General features: G+C 42.0%; 1 protein-coding gene across 1 annotated transcript; it reads left to right on the top strand.

Moving 5' to 3' along the window:
- Positions 1–85: 85 nt before the first annotated feature.
- On the top strand, positions 86–11880 carry LOC110525572 (cationic amino acid transporter 4). The gene is made up of 5 exons (XM_021605788.2): positions 86–205; positions 1377–2433; positions 2630–3348; positions 6937–7045; positions 9007–11880. Exons 2-5 carry the CDS (start codon positions 1452–1454, stop codon positions 9222–9224), a joined length of 2028 nt encoding a protein of 675 aa, XP_021461463.1. The 5' UTR covers positions 86–205; positions 1377–1451; the 3' UTR covers positions 9225–11880.
- Positions 11881–22997: the final 11117 nt, after the last annotated feature.

Here is a 22997-nt window from a genome sequence, read left to right as displayed (position 1 = left end):
GCCTTGTGGGTGACCTTATCTGATGGCTGATCCCGTCGTCATCAGATGAACAATAAACTCGTACTGTGCCTTTAAGAATCGAGAGCTCAGCTTTCTATCCTCTCGTTCTCCATCTCCACCTTTCTCCCTGTCTGTCGTTGAGGGTTTCAAAGGATATCAACCGGGCCTGAGATAGGCTACTCATAAGCGATATTCAGCATTTAAGGTAAACAAATGTTTTTATTTGTTACCATATTAGAACGTTTTTTAAATCAAATAAATTAGACTATATATGCAGAATAGCAGTAATGGTAGAGTTTCTCCCCTGGCTTTTGCCATAATCTACCTATTACAACACCTTGTTCGTGCCATAATAAAAAAAATATATAAAACGCAGACAAGTACAATTTCATAGAATAATCAGCCATCGCCATCGCTTTATTGAAATAGCCTCTCATTAATAACATTTGTATGAGTTTCCATTTTGTTATAAATTATTAATATGGCTGGCTTTTGTAAAAACGACGCACTTAAAGCGATTCATTCTCGCCATGACTCCACAATTATTACACGAATCACAGTTATTATGGAGAACGGATGTATGGTCGTTTCACTTTGTATCAGTGTTTATTTCAGTAGGGAATAAAAGCTTTACGTAATGTATTTCTTGCATTAAGGGCGGCAGAACTCGCCATATGCCTGCCGTACGCAGTAATTGGAAACGGCACATCAAAAAGAGTCGGATCCCGGGCTGGTCCCATTCTATCGCATAAAGCGTAGCCTTTGATGATTGATTTTGGCTCCACAGCGTTTAACCTACCCAAATAGTTGTGTGTTCGGTGGGGTACTTTTATTTGCTGAGATATCGGACACTTTTAGTCTTCGCAGGATGAAAGCGGAATATAGCCTTACATAGGCTACAATAGGATATTACCTTCAACATTAGTCTTCAAGTGAAAAGAAGACGTGTCAAACAGTCAGAGCAGATCAAACAGATCTCTTTTTCATGGGCAGTTATTAACCAGTAATAGACAAAATGATATCTTTCAAAACATGTATTAAATTGCAGAATTTATAGATATGCCTATTTATAGATTTTACATTACTCAGATAGTCCTAACTGAAATGTATCAAGCTATCCTAATAAGCCAAGTTGAAGAATATTAGTCTTCAATTCTAAAAATAGAAAAGCAATAGTTTCCACCTTACACTTAGTAAGGGCAGAGGTGTAATACAGCATGCTCAGAGATAGGCAGCAGTGGTGAGGGGATGGAGTCATTCAGATAAAGGTTAGATGAAGCCCTCATTAGGATGAGTTGCTTTTGTCTACCTGCTCTGCGGTCACAGGCTTTGTCCCTCCCTGTATGATGGTATGTATTTGTATTTTTGTCTCTCAGGTCAATTGATCAGGAGGAGAATGGATCCAGTTTGAGCATCTTGACTGATAAGTTGCCGAGTGTGATCCTGTAACCATGGCGACCTGTGGGCGTGGTTGCGTCCCGGCAGTGCGTTTCTGCCAAAGGCTGAACCGACTGAAGACCCTGGATGATGATTTGATGGTGACATCAATGAAGCGCTGCCTGACCATGGTGGACCTGGCCCTGCTGGGTGTTGGGGGCATGGTGGGCTCTGGTCTCTACGTCCTGACAGGCACTGTGGCCAAGGACACCGCAGGACCTGCCGTGGTCCTCTCCTTCCTCATAGCAGGCATCGCCTCCCTGATGGCCGCGCTCTGCTATGCTGAGTTCGGAGCTCGCGTGCCCAGAACGGGCTCAGCCTACATGTTCACCTATGTTTCTTGTGGAGAAATATGGGCCTTTCTCATTGGCTGGAACGTAGTGTTGGAGTACATGATTGGTGGGGCCGCGGTGGCGCGGGCGTGGAGTGGTTACCTGGACTCCATGTTTAACCACACTATCCAGAACTACACAGAGAACCACATAATGAAGTGGAATGTTCCCTATATCGCCCACTACCCTGACCTGCTGGCCGCCGGGATTCTAGTGGTTGCCACCATCTTCATAACCTTCGGAGTGCGAGTCTCTTCTTGGCTCAACCACATCTTCTCCGCTGTTAGTCTGGTTGTCATACTCTTCATCTTGGTGTTTGGCTTCGTGCTGGCAGATCCAGTCAACTGGAGCCAGAAAGAAGGAGGTTTTGCACCATTCGGTGTGTCTGGGGTTATGGCAGGCACAGCCACCTGCTTTTACGCATTTGTTGGCTTCGATGTGATTGCAGCCTCCAGCGAGGAGGCTAAGAACCCCCAGCGAGCCATTCCTATGGCCACAGCCATCTCCTTGTGCATGGCAGCCACAGCCTACATCCTGGTCTCCACTGTCCTCACTCTCATGGTGCCCTGGCACTCCCTCGATCCAAACTCAGCTCTGTCTGACGCCTTCTTCCGCCGAGGCTACAGCTGGGCTGGCTACATCGTGGCAGTAGGGTCCATCTGTGGTAAGTGTCTCTTGAAATACTTAACCACTGTAACAACACCAATGTATCATGTCATTGAGTTTCTTTGGGTCAGTTGATGATATAATTGATTGAAGGGCAAATGTGTATGACTTTTATTTAGCTTGACTTCATACAGTAGCTCTCTGTTTTGATTGCATTGATGATCATGTGACTCTCTGTCCATCCCCTCTTCCAGCCATGAACACAGTGCTCCTCAGCAACCTCTTCTCCCTCCCTCGGATTGTTTACGCTATGGCGGAGGATGGCCTCTTCTTCGCCTTCTTTGCCAAGGTCAACCCTGTCACCAAGGTCCCTGTGAATGCCATCTTGGTGTTTGGCCTCCTCATGGCCGTCATGGCCCTCATCTTTGACCTGGAGGCCCTGGTCCAGTTCCTGTCCATCGGCACCCTCCTGGCCTACACCTTTGTGGCAGCCAGTGTCATTGTGCTGCGCTTCCAGCCTGAGAAGGAGAAGACCAGTTCCAAGGCTAACTCCACTACCTCCCCTAACACCAACTACAACCCAGAGCCCTCACCCGAAGCCTCCGAGTCCCAGATCATAGCTCAGGACAGCGGGGAGCTGAAGGAGTATGAGTCCTTCTCAGACAAGCTACAGCTGGTGGAGATGCAGAAGACCAGGGAACGCAGCGCCCCAGGGGTGTTGAAGGCTCGCTGGGAGCCCTACCTGGGCAGGTTGCTAGGGGACTTTGAGCCGGGGGAGGTGGTGGCCTTCTCTGTGCTGGCTGTGATGGTGAGCTCTGTGTCCCTCTGTGCCGTTTTTGTGTTTGGGAGTAACCAGCTGCAGCTGCCTACGTGGAGCTTCGCCGTGCTAATAGTCGTGTTTGGCTCAACCTTCCTCCTCAGCCTGCTCGTCATATATGCCCATGAACCACATATCAACACCAAAACCTTCCAGGTGAGCCAAACAAATTCTCAGTTTTTCATTTTATGCCCAATGTGTAAATGCAAAGCAGCAACTTTGTTGACTTTTACTTTATTGTATATGCCTACACATAAAGTTAGGGAAGCAGAACTAAACCCTCGCCTTAGAATTATTAGTTGTATAACGTTGTCTGCCTGCAGAGTTTCAAGCAGACCACCATAGTCCCTATGCTCAAGAATGCCAAGGTAACCTGTCTAAATGACTATCGCCCCATAGCACTCACATCTGTAGCCATGAAATGCTTTGAAAGGCTGGTCATGACTCACATCAATACCATCATCAAATCAATCAATCAAATGTATTTGTAAAGCCTTTCTTACATCAGCTGATGTCACAAAGTTCTGTAAAGAAACCCAGCCTAAAACCCCAAACAGCAAGCAATGCAGGTGTAGAAGCACGGTGGCTAGGAAAAACTCCCTAGAAAGGCCAGAACCTAGGAAGAAACCTAGAGAGGAACCAGGCTATGAGGGGTGGCCAGTCCTCTTCTGGCTGTGCCGGGGGGAGATTATAACAGAACATGGGCAAGATGTTCAAATGTTCATAGATGACCAGCTGGGTCAAAAAATAATCACAGTGTTTGTAGAGGGTGCGAAAGGTCCGCACCTCAGGAGTAAATGTCAGTTAGCTTTTCATAGCCGATCATTCAGACTATCTCTACTAGAGGTCGACCGATTATGATTTCTCAACCGATAATTGGAGGACCAAAAAAGCAGATACCGATTAATCGGACGATTTAAAAAAAAATATGTATTTGTAATAATGACAATTACAACAATACTGAATTAACTTATTTTAACTTAATATAATACATCAATAAAATCAATTTAGCCTCAAGTAGATAATGAAACATGTTCAATTTGGTTTAAATAAGGGCAAAAACAAAGTGTTGGAGAAGAATGTAAAAGTGCAATATGTGCTATGTAAGAAAGCTAATGTTTCAGTTCCTTGCTCAGAACATGAGAACATATGAAAGCTGGTGGTTCCTTTTAACATGAGTCTTCAATATTCCCAGGTAAGAAGTTTTAGGTTGTAGTTATTATAGGACTATTTCCCTCTATATCATTTGTATTTCATTAACCTTTGACTATTGGATGTTCTTATAGGCACTTTAGTATTGCCAGTGTAACAGTATAGCTTCCGTCCCTCCCCTCGCTTCTCCCTGGGCTCGAACCAGCAACACAACGACAACAGCCACCACATCGAAGCGTTACCCATGCAAAGCAAGGGAAACAAGCACCCCAAGGCTCAGAGCAAGTGAACTTTGAAACGCTATTAGTGCGCACTAACTAGCCAGCCATTTCACTTCGGTCACACCAGCCCGGGAGTTGATAGGTTTGAAGTCATAAACAGCGCAATGCTTGACGCACAAGGAAGAGCTGCTGGCAAAACACACAGAAAGTGCTGTTTGAATGAATGTTTACACTCCTGCTTCTGCCTACCACCGCTCAGTCAGATACTTAGATACTTGTATACTCAGTCAGATTATATGCAACACAGGACACGCTAGATAATATCTAGTAATATCAACAACCATGTGTAGTTAACTAGTGATTATGATTGATTGTTTTTTATAAGATACGTTTAATGCTAGCTAGCAACTTACCTTGGTTTACTGCATTTGCGTAACAGGAAATCTCCTTGTGGAGTGCAATGAGAGAGAGGCAGGTCGTTATTGCATTGGACTAGTTAACTGTAAGGTTGCAAGATTGGTTCCCCCGAGCTGACAAGGTGAAAATCTGTCTTTCTGCCCCTGAACGAGGCAGTTAACCCACCGTTCCTAGGCCGTCATTGAAAATAAGAATGTGTTACAGGTCTGTGAGAGCCAGAAATCTTGCTTGTTTGTAGGTGACCAAAAACTTATTTTCCACCATAATTTGCAAATAAATGTATAAAAAATCCTACAATGTGATTTTCTGTATTTTTTTTCTCTCATTTTGTCTGTCATAGTTGAAGTGTACCTATGATGACAGTCCTCTCTCATCTTTTTAAGTGGGAGAACTTGCACAATTGGTGGCTGACTAAATACTTTTTTGCCCCACTGTATATATTTATAAAATCGGCAAATCGGCGCCCAAAAATACCGATTTCCGATTGTTATGAAAACTTGAAATCGGCCCTAATTAATCGGCCATTCGGAACAGCATCTTCACAAGGTCCTTTGCTGTTGTTCTGGGATTGATTTGCACTTTTCGCACCAAAGTACGTTTATCTCTAGGAGAAAGAACGCGTCTCCTTCCTGAACGGTAACTATCTGCATTGACCCTTTTTTAATTTACTTTTTTTACACATACGCTGTTACTACTGTTTAATATCTGTCACTTTATTCCCAGTTATATGTACATATCTACCTCAAATACCTTGTACCCCTGCACATCAGCTCAGTACTGGTACCCTGTGTACACTGACTATACAAAACATTCAGAGCACCTGCTCTTTCCATGATACAGACTGACCAGGTGAATCCAGATGAAAGCTATGATCCATTATTGATGTCACTTGTTAAATCCACTTCAGTCAGTGTAGATGAAGCGGAGGATACAGGTTAAAGAAGCATTTTTAAGCCTATATACAATCGAGACATGGATTGTGTATGTGTGCCATTCAGAGTGTGAATGGGCAAGACAAAAAAATGTAAGTGCCTTTATGGTAGTAGATGCCAGGCGCACCAGTTTGTCAAGAACTGCAACGCTGCTGGGTTTTTCACACTCAACATTTTCCCATGTGTATCAACAATGTTCCACCACCCAAAGGACATCCAGCCAACTTGACACAACTGTGGGAAGCATTGTAGTCAACATGGGCCAGCATCCCTGTGGAACGCGTTCAACACCTTGTAGAGTTCATGCCCTGAAGTTGTTCCTAATGTTTGGTATACTCAGTGTATATAGCCAAGTTAACGTTACTCATTGCATATTTACTGTTACTTTTCTATTATTTATCTATTCTCTTTCTCTCTGCATTGTTGGGAAGGGCCCGTAAGTAAGCACTTCACTGTTAGTTTACTCCTGAAGTTTACGAAGCATGTGACAAATAGCATTTTATTTGAGCCTGTTATATTTCCCTAAGTCTTTATGTAGTTATGATAAACTAAGAATACTCTGTGTGTTTTAAGACTTTTTTGTAGCTGTCTCTCCACCTTTAGATATGCTAAATTCTACTCCGTCTGACTCGAGCCCAGTAGATAGGAACTGCAACATTTAATGTGACATTTTCACCCAGCTCTGAAGCTGAGTCACAGCAGACACTCACTCTCTGCCGTGTGGTTGATCTGCTCTTCATACAAAATAAAAGCTGTTTCTGTGAGCTGAAGCAGGGCCCACGTTCCCTCTGGAACCAACCTAATATAAAATCTTGTCATGAAGACCTGATCATTCTTTTGAATTATATTAAGTACTCCTATTGGGACTTTTAATATCTTAGTCAAGACTAGTGGTCTTTTAGGCTCTCCAACCTCCTTTTCTTCCACGACAAACACTGATTGAATTAAGGAAGGCATTGATTATTTGACACATTTTAATACATATCAGAATGATGGTTGTTTGCTGTTGTAATTTTTCCTAGGTACCCTTGGTCCCATTCATCCCTGGTGCAAGCATCCTCATGAATGTGTTCCTAATGCTGAAGCTCAGCCCAATGACCTGGATCCGCTTTACCGTATGGGTGGCTGCAGGTAAGATTACTTCCACTAATGGCACAAATGTGTGTTGTGTGAGGACCATGTGCTATGTAGCGCAGACACGTCCTGTAAACCAAACATCATGTCAGACAGAACTGGAACTGTTGCCTTCAGTGGTTGAAATACTGTGCCTCTTAACCTAAATGATGGACAAATAGTATGGATACTTATTACTGGTTGATCATAGACAACAGGATATGAAACAGGGTTTTATTAAATTATTAGTACATAGCACATGTTTGTATTAAAACATATGCAGGTTACTTTGTGTTTACAGAGAGTAAACCTACCAAGTAAGTCAACTGGAGTGAGTTAACCCTTTCCTAGCCTGCGCCTGTTGCAGTTAGAAGATATTTAGGCTACATAGTGCATTGATGTGAATCACACTGCTGCTCTCTAATTTATTTGCGCCTTACATATTGTGGTTGTTGTGGATGGCTGTTCACAAATGTATATACTGTGTATTTTAACCCAATAATGGTTCAATTGAAGAAGTTTAAACTGCTTATCAATCATTGTTTTTGCGGTCAGGAGTGTATTCATTACGGAAACCATTTACTGTTTAAGAACCAAATGGAAGCAAACAGAGCAAAACTAGAGTTTCTGTTGGACAAAGTCAGGTAGGTCCCGCCCCGTTTTGTTCCGTTTGCTTCTGTTTAAGAAACGTTTTGCAACAGAATCGGAGTAATGAATATGCCCCAGTGGACAGCCAGTGAAAAAAGCACTCTTGCAACAGCTGCAGTGCAGATCCTAGCCTATGGAATAAAAGTTTGAGTTCATCCCTTCTAAACTGCCCCGTGGTATCGTGCTCCATTATTGTAAAAACAAGTTTAATTTAAGAAGACCACTAGTGGGACTTTTATTCTCTTCATGGAAAATTACCATCTAGTTTTTCACATGCAAATAAGCACTTAGTGCTCAAAGCACGCTATTCCGAGGGCTGCATTTTGTTGCAGTTCAAAGCAATGGGCCTTATCAGACCTCCATGACAACAAAATCAAAAACAACAGATTAGGCTGATTAGTCCTTAGTTTTGGGGTTATGCTCAGATAAAACAATTTGGCTGATCTATATTTTCATCTTTTCAATTCATATTCTTGAAGATCAATGGGTATTAAATTCATTGAAATAACTGGAAATCTGGCAGACCCAGTTAGATTTTTTTTAAATGTAAAGATATAACCTAATCGTATTATCTGTAGTAGAAAGCAATGGGTTAGAAGAAGCCTACTGTACATAACCAACCCATAAAGAAAACTGCAACATCCATTTATGGCCAGCTATGTAAACTCTAACATTGATTTATCCTGCAATAAAGGTCATTCATTTTTGTCTTTTTCTAATGCTTCTTAAACAGGTTGATATTTATTGGGACGAGTCTTGTTCTTGAGGCAAAACGGAGCAATTTCTCCTAGATGGGTCAAGCTGCAAATTCAAAATTGGCTATATTGTAAAAATCTTGCATTTTGGTCTTCATTTAAGGTTAGGGCTAGGCATTAGGGTTATCAATGTGGTTAAGTTTAGGTTTTAAATCTCATTTTATGACTTTGTGCCAGCTACTAACCTGTGCCTCTTAAGGGGAAAGTAATCTAAAAGTAACAAAGTAATCTGATTACATTACTGAGTTTGGGAAATCCAGACATTACGTTACTGATTGCAATTTTGTTCAGGTAGGCCTAACTAATAACTGATTACGTTTAGATTTAGATTACGTTTAGAAAGTAACCTACCCAACCCTGCCTGTCTGCCTACAGAGGCTTCACAGGGAATATTGAACATGAAAGGGGCTGGACCATGTCTAAGTAATCAATTCCTAGCACCATATTCCCGCTATAGCTGTGTCTTCTCAATGGATAAGCACATACAGTATGATAGTATAACAATAACAACAACATATTTGTGTGATTCTGTAAGCATGTGTTTTGGTCCTAACAGTATATGTTGCACCTCTCTAGGTCTACTGGTGTATTTTGGCTATGGGATATGGCACAGTAAGGAGGGCCTGAGGGAGCTGCAGCCCAAGGACATGGCTGCCAGGTACGTGGTGCTCCCTAGTGGCAGCCTGGTAGAGACAGTCCAGTCAGTGCAGCCGAACGGACACGGGGACGCCAGCGCCCTCCACACCACCCCCTCCCCCGCCCAGTCTGCTGAAGAGCAGCAGGCAAAGAGATGATGTGTGGGAACTAGGAAGGGAGCCATCTTTATTTCAGTGGGCCGTTTATCATCTATCTGCTCCTACTCATACATTACCTCACTCTCTTCTCCTCTGACTTCCCTCTCGTGACTGGCCTCATACAATCAGTGTGTACTGCCACAAGGCTGTGTTTCTCTGCGTTAGTAAGTACACATCACACAAATGAGATTTACGCTCTCTCATTATGAAACATATTTATATTTATTTTTACATATTGTATCTCTTAATATGGGAACATAGTAATAAAGCTATCTAGCATTGTTTAGGATATTGCTATTGGTTATAATCACTGTATTTACAAAAAAAATGGTAGATAAACCAGCACAGGTGTTATTTCCTTGTTAGCATTTCTCTCAACTCCTCAATTGATCTGCTTTTTAATGTCTCTCAGTCACTCACAATTGAATGTGTTTGGAAGTAGGATGGTGCTTTAGGTCATAGCATACATTGAGTCATGTTGATAAGCTGCATTTTTCATTTTGTAAGCACTGGAATGAATGGACCTTTGTTTACACACACCCATGTACAAACACATATTCACATTTGCTTTCTCTCGCACGCACACACACACACACACACACACACACACACACACACACACACACACACACACACACACACACACACACACACACACACACACACACACACACACACACACACACACACAAGCATTATTCTTGCCTGAGGAGAGACTAGGTTCTGTCAGTGGGTCATGTGGGTCCACTTACAACCCCTGGGACCACCTCAAGATCCCCCTCATTCCCCCGCACTAGTGGCTGCTCAGCCAAACGCAAATCATTTACATACATTTTCTATTTTAATGATTATTTCGGACTTGTTTCATGTAGTTTCTGAGCTGTGAAACAGTCTATTTTATCATTTTAATTTTGCATTTCACTGATGGCATATCACACACATATTATGTTCTGTTTTGGGATGTTTTTGTACCTCGCTTCGTATCATAATGACCCGACTCCACTTGTTAATGTTCTCTGTCTCCATCACATGAGATTGTCACTCTCTTCTTCTAAGGCGGAGTTGGCCTTTCAACCTCTCACTTAATCCACTGACTCCCATCCAATGACCTCACTCACTCTTATGTGTCCCAGATTTTGCAATCAGCCTAATATCTACTAAGAATGGTTATTCCCCCAATGCACAAGAACTAGACAGCGACCCATTCCCCTTCTGTGTGCTAGCATGAGATTAGTTTATACAACCATCTAATATAAAAGCACCTGGATTATTTTAGCTATGGTTTTGTTCTCATTTCTCCTCATACACAACAGTGATAATGCGAGACGAGAGTTATAAACTTGTGTTTTAATATATGCTTTTTGTAAGGCAAGCACAAACCCAGTTCATGATGTACCTGAACAGGGTATTTGGTGCTGCTGTTTAGAAGCATATTAACAAACAGGGATTGAGCGTTTTGTCAGACTATGCCAGCCATAGGACATCTTTTATCCTCATGAGACCTCTGTAATCCGACAGATTTGCAGCAGTCCCTGCGGTTGACCAATAGCTTGATCTAGATTACATACACGCACAGATCACTCTCACTCGCAGTGCTGGATTACACTGACCTCCTCAGAGAGGGATTGCACTCTCACACCCAGTTACTCACTACCCTGTCTGATAGCACAGTGTTCGAGAGGGCAGTAAGATGTCATGACAATGTAACGTTGTCTCAACGTGATAATCATAACATTCCCATAGCTAAAGTTTTCAGTCAAGTCCTGAGAACGGATTATTTTGTTACCTATAAGGTGTATATTTGTTTGTCACGTTTGGAGATTGCGGTAAAACGTCTACGATTTATCTGTATAATAATAATGTAACTACAGCATTGCCTTGATGTTATTAGCGTTTTCTATATATCACAGTCCTTAGAATGATGACAAATAAGCATGAGTCCCTCACTACCGGCTACCAACCTCACACGTGTCTGTAGCTCACCTTAGTGTTGTACTCAAAAAGATGTTTGTTTTAAAAGTCTCTTATTTATCACTATTTATTAGTTATTGTAAACATACATTTGTATATGTAAATATATGACACAAGCAACCAATGGCCTTAAAGATGTTTTCATGAGTACAGAATGATTCCCAAAGCTTACGTGAAATCTAAACAACTTGTTGTTCAGGTAGCTTTTCACCTCTATCCAAGTAGTTTACCCTGTTATAATCTCAGTATTTATTCATAGGATATTATATTGTAAACTACTATATTCCATTCAATTGATTTCAACAACAGATACAGCCTTTGAAGTAATCAAATGTTGGTTAATGTGGGGATAACAAAATATTAAATTGATTTTTGTACAACTTTGCACATAGTTTAAGATTTTAACTGCAAACGACTGTATGTGTCTCTCTACCAGTGTGTCTCTGTTTTTCCTGCGTGGGCAAGTGACAGGTGTTGACACTATGGTGCTTTTGGCAAGCTGAACATTTCCTCACCTCGATGAGTTACGCTCTCTGTCTTGTGTGGCAGTAAGCACAATGCGCTATGGGCTCTGACTGTACCTATGTACTCTGTACTTACACATTCAAATTCTAAGTATTTTTTGTTGTATAAAGTCTAAAAGAAGCTGTGTTATTTCGTGACAAATAAATGTTTTGAAGCAGCATTCTGAATATTGTTATTATTACAGGGTTTCTTGCCCATACTATTAACGTAACAAAATGGATTATACACTGTCCATTTAGCTTTTCGAGATAAGTACTGTGTGTTAACAATTAGGCTAAATCAGTCTGTCAAGCAAGAGACAAGCATACCACAGGCAACATTAAAGACACACTCCAGCTACAGTATTTATTTTACTTTTTCCATTGAAAAATTATATTACAAGTATAAATAGAGTAAATTACACACACTTAAGGGTAAACAATTGTGTTTTTCTAGACACAATTGTGAGGCAATTGAAGGAGTTGGCCTGATGGGTGCTCTCTAATATCATCCCCCCCCCCCCCCCCCCCCCCCCCCAATAGAGCACAACAGAGGCCACCCACCTACTTGTGCCATGTTATTTGGTATTTGGTATTTTATTAGGATCTCCATTAGTTGTTGCAAAGGCAGCAGCTACTCTTCCTGGAGTCCACACAAAACATGAAACGTAATACAGAATAACATAATAGAGAACATCATTAGACAAGAACAGCTCAAGCATAGAACTACATACATTTTTAAAAAGGCACACGTAGCCTACATATCAATGCATACACACAAACTATCTAGGTCAAATAGGGGAGAGGTGCTGTGCCGTGAGGTGTTGCTCTATCTGTTTTTTGAAACCAGGTTTGCTGTTTATTTGAGCAATATGAGATGGAAGGAAGTTCCATGCAATAAGGGTTCTATATAATACTGTACTTTTTCTTGAATTTGTTCTGGATTTGGGGGCTATGAAAAGACCCCTGGTGGCATGTCTGGTGGGATAAGTAGTGTGTCAGAGCTGTGTGTAAGTTGACTATGCAAATAATTTGGGATTTTCAACACATTGATGTTTCTTAAAAAATAAGAAGTGAATCAGTCAGTCTCTCTTAGCCAAGAGAGACTGGCATGCATAGTATTTATATCAGCCCTCTGAATACAATTAAGAGCAAAACATGCCGCTCTGTTATTGGCCAGCTGCAGCTTAACTAGGTGTTTCCTTGCAGCACTGGACCACACGACTGGACAATAATCAAGATTAGACAAAACTAGAGCCTGCAGAACTTGCTTTTTGAAGTGTGAGAGCATCTCTTTATTACGGCTAGACCTCTCCCCATCTTTGCAACCATTCGATCTATATGTTTTGACCATGACCATTTACAATCTAAGGTAACGCCAAGTAATTTAGTCTCCTCAACTTGTTCAACCGCCACACTATTCATTACCAGATTCAGCTGAGGTCAAGCACTTAAGGAATGATATGTACCAAATACAATGCTCTTAGTTTTAGAGATGTTCAGAACCAGTTTACTACTGGCCACCCATTCCAAAACAGACTGCAACTCTTTGTTAAGGGTTTCAGTGACTTCATTAGCTGTGGTTGCTGATGCGTATATGGTTGAATCATCAGCATACATGGACACACATGCTTTGTTTAAAGCCAGTGGCAGATCATTGGTAAAAAAAAAATAGAAAAGAGTATAGGGACTAGAGAGCTGCCCTGCGGTACACCACATTTTACATGTTTGACATTAGAGACGCTTCCATTAAAGAAAACCCTTTGAGTTCTATTAGATAGATAGCTCTGAATCCCCGATATAGCAGAGGTTGAAAAGCCATAGCACTTAAGTTCTCAACATCAGGTTATGGTCAATAATATAAAAGGCTGCACTGAAATCTAACAGTACAGCTCCCACAAACTTCTTATTATCAATTTCTTTCAACCAATTATCAGTAATTTGTGTCAGTGCAGTACATGTTGAGTGCCCTTCTCTATAAGAATGCTGAAAGTCTGTTGTTAATTTGTTTGTTTTGTCAAACACAATTTTCCCCCAACAGTTTTCTAAGAGCTATACCAACTGAAACTGAAGTCCCGGGAATCAAGGCTGCTGATAGGCTGAATAGGGTGTGGTGATAAGTGTTTGGCGTGACCTTGACCAATAAGACACTAACAAAAGGTGGGGTCCTCTGAATAGGCACCCGATACAATTGCAATCAGTCGATATAATCGACAACTATCATCAGAAATCAAGCGATATGAATCAGACAGAGGGGCGCCGCCTGACCCACTAGTTGGTCAGAAGTTTCAAATCATGGTGTAAATGTACTATAGATAGAATAGCACTCAAGAAATGTTCCTCCCAACTATGGATCATATTAGCGGGCTATCCAACACTTAAAAGAAACACTCTCGCAAGGGAAGTTTGCAACTTAAGCCCCCCACGTTTACTCTTAAATTCGGTTGATTTAAGATTAAAATTAACCAGGGCCAAGGATGAGTTTTGTCGGATGTCTGCCCAAGACGGTGACTTTAGTTTAAAAGTGTTGAGGGCAATGCTTTTTATATAAAAAAAGTATCTGTGGGGCTCTTTGACTCTATCTTGAAGGAAGGAGGAGCACCCAAGAAAGTGCAGACTGATGGTGGAAAATAATGTTTTTATAATACTTTTCAGAAACTCATGAAGAAGCACAATATCGTACATTTTGCTACAGGCTCGGATTTGAAAGCTTCAGTTGTTGAACGCTTTAATATAACGTTGAAGGAGAGGATGTGGAAATACTTTACGGCTTACAACACACATAGATACAGTGCCTTGCAAAAGTATTCGGCCCCCTTGAACTTTGCGACCTTTTGCCACATTTCAGGCTTCAAACATAAAGATATAAAACTGTATGTTTTTGTGAAGAATCAACAACAAGTGGGACACAATCATGAAGTGGAACGACATTTATTGGATATTTCAAACTTTTTTAACAAATCAAAAACTTAAAAATTGGGCGTGCAAAATTATTCAGCCCCCTTAAGTTAATACTTTGTAGCGTCACCTTTTGCTGCGATTACAGCTGTAAGTCGCTTGGGGTATGTCTCGACAGGAGTTGAACGAACTCCTAACCCTGAACAATATGGAAATACTCTTGATCTATAACCCTATTCATAAATGTGTACAAATCTCAGGGTCTGCTGATGGGGGTATAAAGACCAGCGGAAATTTAGCCTACATGTTTGGGATGGGTGCCAAAAAATGGACGTATGTGAAAGATAAATTATTCCCATTCCCTGCAGATATACATGTTTTACAACATATTTCTGTATACCGACATCATATCCTATCAAAGGGTAGGAGACAGTTATGTGCCCCTCCTGAGAACAGTTCATATAGAGGGAAAGGATGGTGATGTAGTCACTGTTAACTATGACAAGCCACACTATGTACCTGTAAGCAAGAAATATATTGAAAACATTCTGGTTGAGCTTCAAACGGATCAGAACGAAAACATAGAATTTACTTATGGTAAAACGATTGTAAAACTCCACTTTAGACACACCAAAACCTCTCTACATATCTAATAAATTATTAGTATTATATAAATATTTTTATAAACATAATACTAATAAATTAAAATGGTTATGGAACACAACCACCATCTTGACCCTAACCGTTATGTCTCATACTATGTTGATCAAGTGGGTAATGGATTACCCGGCTATTATGGATCCCCGACCATGTACGGTTCGGGGATAGGCGCTATATTTCGTAACCTCTTTAGGAGGGTTTTACCGTTTATGAAGAGAGGCCTCAGCATAGCCAAACCACATTTAAAATCAGTGGCTAAAAATGTTGTAAGTGAGGTTGTAGCCAATGCTATGACCAGAAGGGCATCATCAGATGCCGAGCATCAAGAAGGCTCGGGGCTTATGCTGTTGTCTCGAAGACCAGAAAAGAGAACTCCAGCTATAAGTCGCAGGCCAGCCCCTAAAAAGCGGAGGTTAATTATTAAAAGAAACTCAGTAAGTCAAAGACGAGGTAAAGTGTGGAGGTTTGGACCAAAAATGTCTAAAAGAATACTCTGAAGTATTTTCTAAAAGAACAAGCAACATGGCTCTTTTACACCGCATGTCCTCTGAAGCTATAAAGACAGAGCTCGATCTTTTCACGGCTCCCTTAACCCAACATTCAATAGAGAGGTCAAGTTATGTGGAGATAGCCCCACTCTCCGCCATTACAGACAACGGTCCTATAGAGGGTTTCTCCTTAACCCAACATTCAATAGAGAGGTCCAGTTATGTGGAGATAGCCCCACTCTCCGCCATTACAGACAACGGTCCTATAGAATTTTTCATACCAGGCCACGGTGACAACTATATGGACCTCAACAACACCTTGGTGCATTTACGTCTCAAAGTGACCAAAAGAGATGGTACTAATATTGCAAACGATGCCAAAGTGAGTCTCATTAATTACCCCTTGGCGACCATCTTCTCCCAAGTGGATGTGACTTTGGGTGAACGCCTTATCAGTCAAAACAGTGCCACCTACCCTTATAGGGCTATCCTGGAATGTTTACCAAACTACTCCGAAACACTCTCAAGACACAATTCAACGCCGGGCTGTTTAGCAAGGATACGGCAGGAGTCTCTATAGAATCGATAGACCCTTCCACCGGTGCAAACAAAGGACTGGAGGCACGTGCTCGCTACTGTGCCGAATCTCGAGAGATTCATCTGCTAGGCGGTGACTTTAGTTTAAAAGTGTTGAGGGCAACGCTTTTTATATTTAAAAAAGTATCTGTATCTCCGGCCGTTCGTCTGGGTCATTCACAGGCTTTGATGAAAGGAAATGCCCTTTACCCTCTACAAAGAATTACCATGGAAACCTTTAGCATACCGGTGGGCAGTAGAATCTGTAGTCAAGAAAACCTTTTTCTAGGCCCTTTACCCCGCTACATGGTTATAGGCTTGGTTGATCACACCTCTAATACGGGCAGCTTACATTAAAAAAAAACTTACATTTTCAACATTTCAATGCAGAGTATGTAGCTCTCTGTCAGGACGGACGTCAGTCCCCTGCTAAGGCTTTCCAACCACAATTTAATAACAACATATCTGTGCGAGAATTTTACAATCTATTCCTGGCTACCGGGAGGCATCTAAAAGATCTCTCTTTACCTATTGACAGAAATGATTTTGCAGAGGGTTACACATTGTATGCTTTCAATTTATCACCTGATGATGACACCTCAGGATATCTCTGTGGTGTCCCAAGGTAACCTCAGGCTGGAAATGTGTTTCCGTACACCTTTAGCCTGCACAGTTAGCATGATTGTTTATGCATGCTCTGATTCAATCTTGGAAGTGAATGCCCGAAGACAAGTCTTAGTGGATTATTATTAAGGAATATTGAGCAAAGACATGAATACCCAAGAGCTAGAAGGGCTCATGAGCCGCTTGATTGGAAAACAATTTTGTGGAGTGTGGGCTTGTGATGAATTACCTATTGAGAAATGGCCATGTGTATTGTCAATACCCATCCTAAACACATGCCAGGTGAACATTGGCAAGCTGTGACATTAGAAGACGAAGGAGGAAGAAAAATATAAACTTTTTTTTATTCCTACGGCTTTCCCCCCAGATTTTCACATTTCCCCACATCTATTAAACAGTTTTTGACCAAAAATGGTTCAAAGATCTACTATAGCATCAAACAAGTACAAGATAACCTTTCCACTACATGTGGTCAACGCTGTGTATTCTACCCATGCCAAGGAGCCTGTGGAGTTTCTTTTGAAGATGTTATGTCTCTTTATAATGATGATTTAAGAAGTAATGATAGCGTTGTAGCTTGTTTTGTTAGAAAGTATCAAAAGTGTTCAAGTATGTGTCCTTTAAGACCCTGTAATCAAGGCGTATGCTCACGTCAAATGTTTCAAGAATGTCACATATTGCATATTGCATATTTTATCAAATAAAGTTCATTGAATTGAATCATAGTCATTCAAAAGTCATTCAAAAGTCTAACCCCCCTGAGAGATCAGATTATGAAGAGGTCCGGAGACGTTCAGGGGTGTAAATGAGTTATCATCAGTCCTTTCAAAGGGGGGAGGGGTTGTTAGGACATCTTTGCGACCTTTTGCCACATTTCAGGCTTCAAACATAAAGATATAAAACTGTATTTTTTTGTGAAGAATCAACAACAAGTGGGACACAATCATGAAGTGGAACGACATTTATTGGATATTTCAAACTTTTTTAACAAATCAAAAACTGAAAAATTGGGCGTGCAAAATTATTCAGCCCCTTTACTTTCAGTGCAGCAAACTCTCTCCAGAAGTTCAGTGAGGATCTCTGAATGATCCAATGTTGACCTAAATGACTAATGATGATAAATACAATCCACCTGTGTGTAATCAAGTCTCCGTATAAATGCACCTGCACTGTGATAGTCTCAGAGGTCCGTTAAAAGCGCAGAGAGCATCATGAAGAACAAGGAACACACCAGGCAGGTCCGAGATACTGTTGTGAAGAAGTTTAAAGCCGGATTTGGATACAAAAATATTTCCCAAGCTTTAAACATCCCAAGGAGCACTGTGCAAGCGATAATATTGAAATGGAAGGAGTATCAGACCACTGCAAATCTACCAAGACCTGGCCGTTCCTCTAAACTTTCAGCTCATACAAGGAGAAGACTGATCAGAGATGCAGCCAAGAGGCCCATGATCACTCTGGATGAACTGCAGAGATCTACAGCTGAGGTGGGAGACTCTGTCCATAGGACAACAATCAGTCGTATATTGCACAAATCTGGTCTTTATGGAAGAGTGGCAAGAAGAAAGCCATTTCTTAAAGATATCCATAAAAAGTGTCGTTTAAAGTTTGCCACAAGCCACCTGGGAGACACACCAAACATGTGGAAGAAGGTGCTCTGGTCAGATGAAACCAAAATTGAACTTTTTGGCAACAATGCAAAACGTTATGTTTGGCGTAAAAGCAACACCCTGAACACACCATCCCCACTGTCAAACATGGTGGTGGCAGCATCATGGTTTGGGCCTGCTTTTCTTCAGCAGGGACAGGGAAGATGGTTAAAATTGATGGGAAGATGGATGGAGCCAAATACAGGACCATTCTGGAAGAAAATCTGATGGAGTCTGCAAAAGACCTGAGACTGGGACGGAGATTTGTTTTCCAACAAGACAATGATCCAAAACATGAAGCAAAATCTACAATGGAATGGTTCAAAAATAAACATATCCAGGTGTTAGAATGGCCAAGTCAAAGTCCAGACCTGAATCCAATCGAGAATCTGTGGAAAGAACTGAAAACTGCTGTTCACAAATGCTCTCCATCCAACCTCACTGAGCTCGAGCTGTTTTGCAAGGAGGAATGGGAAAAAATGTCAGTCTCTCGATGTGCAAAAGTGATAGAGACATACCCCAAGCGACTTACAGCTGTAATCGCAGCAAAAGGTGGCGCTACAAAGTATTAACTTAAGGGGGCTGAATAATTTTGCACGCCCAATTTTTCAGTTTTTGATTTGTTAAAAAAGTTTGAAATATCCAATAAATGTCGTTCCACTTCATGATTGTGTCCCACTTGTTGTTGATTCTTCACAAAAAAATACAGTTTTAGATCTTTATGTTTGAAGCCTAAAATGTGGCAAAAGGTCGCAAAGTTCAAGGGGGCTGAATACTTTCACAAGGCACTGTATATTTATAAACAACAGCTGGTGCACGATATCTAAGGAAGTCTTGAGCTATTGCTCGCCTGAGGTGGAGTATCTCATGATAAACTATAGACCACATTATCTACCTAGAGAGTTTTCATCTGTATTTTTCATAGCAGTCTACATACCACCAAGACAGCACTCAATGAGCTGTATACCGTCATAAGCAAACAGGAAAGCGCTCATCCAGAGGTGGCGACATCCGCACTGAACTAAAGGACAGAGCTGCCGCTTTCAAGGAGCGGGACTCTAACCCGGAAGCTTGTAAGAAATCCCCCTATGCCCTCTGACAAACCATTTAACAGGCAAAGCATCAATACAGGACAAATATTGAATCATACTACACCGGCTCTGATGCTCGTCAGATGTGGCAGGGCTTACAAACTATTACAGACGACAAAGGGAAGCACAGACGAGAGCTGCCCAGTGACACGAGCCTACCAGACAAGCTAAATTACTTATATGCTTGCTTTGAGACAAGTAACACTGAAACATGCATGAGAGCACCAGCTGTTCCGGACAACTGTGTGATCACACTCTCCGCAGCCGATGTAAGTAAGACCTTTAAACAGGTCAACATTCACAAGGCCGCAGGGCCAGACGGATTACCAGGATGTGTACTGCGAGCATGCGCTGACCAACTGGCAAGTGTCTTCACTGACATTTTAAACCTTTCCCTGTCTGAGTCTGTAATACCAAACTGTTTCAAGCAGACTAACGTAGTCCCTGTGCCCAAGACCACTATGGTAACCTGCCTAAATGACTACCGACCCGTAATACTCACGTCTGTAGCCATGAAGTGCTTCGAAAGGCTGGTCATGGCTCACATCAACACCATTATCCCAGAAACCCTAGTCCCACTCCAATTTGAATACCACCCCAACAGATCCAGAGATGATGCAATCTCTATTGCACTCCAAACTGCCCTTTCATACCTGGTCAAAAGAAACACCTATGTGAGAATGCTGTTCATTGACTACAGCTCAGTGTTCAACACCATAGTGCCCTCAAAGCTCATCACTAAGATAAGGACCCTGGGAATAAACACCTCCCTCTGCAACTGGATCGTGGACTTCCTGATGGGCCGACCCCAGGTGGTAAGGGTAGTTAACAACACATCTGCCACGCTGATCCTTAACGCGGGGGTCCCTCGTTGTGTGCTCAGTCCCCTCCTGTACTCATGACTGCATGGTCAGCCATGACTCCAACACCATCATTACATTTGCCGATGACACAACAGTGGTAGGCCTGATCACCAACAATGATGAGACAGCATATAGGGAGGAGGTCAGAGACCTGGCCGTGTGGTGCCAGGACAACAACGTTTCCCTCAACGTGATCAAGACAAAGGAGATGATTGTGGACTACAGGAAAAGGAGGACCGAGCACACACCCATTCTCATCGATGGGGCTGTAGTGGAGCAGGTTGAGAGCTTCAAATTCCTTGGTGTCCACATCACCAACAAACTAACATGGTCCAAGCACACCAAGACAGTCGTGAAGAGGGCACAACAAAACCTATTCCCCCTCAGGAGACTGAAAAGATTTGGCATGGGTCCTCAGATCCTCAAAAGGTTCTACAGCTGCACCATCGAGAGCATCCTGACTGTTTGTATCTCTGCCTGGTATGGCAACTGCTCAGCCTCCGACTGCAAGGCACTACAGAGGGCAGTGCGAACGGCCCAGTACATCACTGGGCCAAGCTTCCTGCCATCAAGGACCTCTATACCAGGCTGTGTCAGAGGAAGGCCCTAAAAATTGTCAAAGACTCCAGCCACCCTAGCCATAGACTGTTCCCTTTGCTACTGCACGGCAAGCGGTACCAGAATGCCAAGTCTAGTTCCAAGTGGCTTCTAAACAGCTTTTACCCCCAGGCCATAATACTACTGAACATCTAATCAAATGGCTGCCCAGACTACTTGCATTACCCCCTCTACCTTTTATGCTGCTGCTACTCTCTGTTATTATCTATGCATAAGTCAACTCTACCCACATGTATATATTACCTCAATTACCTCAACTAACCGGTGCCTTTGCACATTGCACTCTGTACCGGTACCCCCTGTATATAGCCTCGCTATTGTTATTTTACTGCTGCTCTTTAATTATTTGTTACTTTATTTCTTATTTTTTTAGGTATTTTTTCTTAAAACTCTATTGTTGGTTAAGGGCTTGTAAGTAAGCATTTCACATGCATTCGACGCATGTGACAAATTAAAATTTGATTTGATTGACCATAAATGCCTGATTGGTGGAGTGCTGCAGAGATGGTTGTCCTTCTGGAAGGTTCTCCCATCTCCACAGAGGAAGTCTGGAGCTCTGTCAGAGTGACCATCGGGTTCTTGGTCAACTCCCTGACCAAGGCCCTTCACCCCCGATTGCTCAGTTTGGCCGGGCAGCCAGCTCTAGGAAAGGTCTTGGTGGTTCCAAACTTCTTCCATTTAAGAATGATGGCGGCCACTGTGTTCTTGGGGACGTTCAATGCTGCAGTATTGTTTTGGTACCCTTCCCCAGATCTGTGCCTCGACACAGTTCTGTCTCGGAGCTCTACAGACAATTCCTTTTATCTTGTGGCTTGGTTTTTGCTCTGACATCACAGTGCCATCCGTTTTGTCACCAAAGCCCCATATACTACCCACTGCTGCGACCTGTGTGCTCTTGTTGGCTGGCCGTCACTTCATATTCGTCGCCAAACCCACTGGTTCCAGGTCATCTATAAGTCTTTTCTAGGTAAAGCCCTGCCTTATCTCAGCTCACTGGTCACCATAGCAGCACCCACCCGTAGCACGCGCTCCAGCAGGTATATTTCACTGGTCACCCCCAAAGCCTATTCCTCCTTTGGCCGCCTTTCCTTCCAGTTCTGTGCAGCCAATGACTGGAACGAATTGCAAAAATCACTGAGCTGGAGACTCATATCTCCCTCACTAACTTTAAGTATCAGCTGTCAAAGCAGCTCACAGATCATTGCACCTGTACATAGTTAATCTGGTAAATAGCCCATCCAACTACCTCATCCCCATATTGTTGTTTATTATTTTGCTCCTTTGCACCCCAGTATCTCTACCTGCACATTAATCTTCTGCACATCTATCACTCCAGTGTTTAATTGCTAATTTGTAATTACTTTGCCACTTTGGCCTATTTATTGCCTTACCTCCCTAATCTTACCTCATTTGCACACACCGTATATAGATTTTTTTCTATTGTATCTTGACCGTACGTTTGTTTATTCCATGTGTAACTCTGTGTTGTTGTTTGTGTCACACTGCTTAGCTTTATCTTGGCCAGGTCGCAGTTGTGAATGAGAACTTGTTCTCAACTGGCTTACCTGGTTAAATAAAGGTGAAATGTAAAAAATATATATGTAGACAGGTGTGTGAGTTGTAGAAACATCTCAAGGATGATCAATGGAAACAGGATGCACCTGAGCTCAATTTCGAATCTTATTGTAAAGGGTCTGAATACTTATAAGGTATATGTTTTTTATTTTGTATTATTTGAAAAAAATTCTAAACCTGATTTTGCTTTGTCATTATGGGGTAATGTGTGTAGATTGATGATAATTTATATTCATTTAATCAATTTTAGAATAAGG

This window comes from Oncorhynchus mykiss, chromosome 6, assembly GCF_013265735.2.
Source record: "Oncorhynchus mykiss isolate Arlee chromosome 6, USDA_OmykA_1.1, whole genome shotgun sequence".
Taxonomy (NCBI): Eukaryota; Metazoa; Chordata; class Actinopteri; order Salmoniformes; family Salmonidae; genus Oncorhynchus; species Oncorhynchus mykiss.
This window is presented reverse-complemented; position numbering and strand designations above follow the sequence as displayed.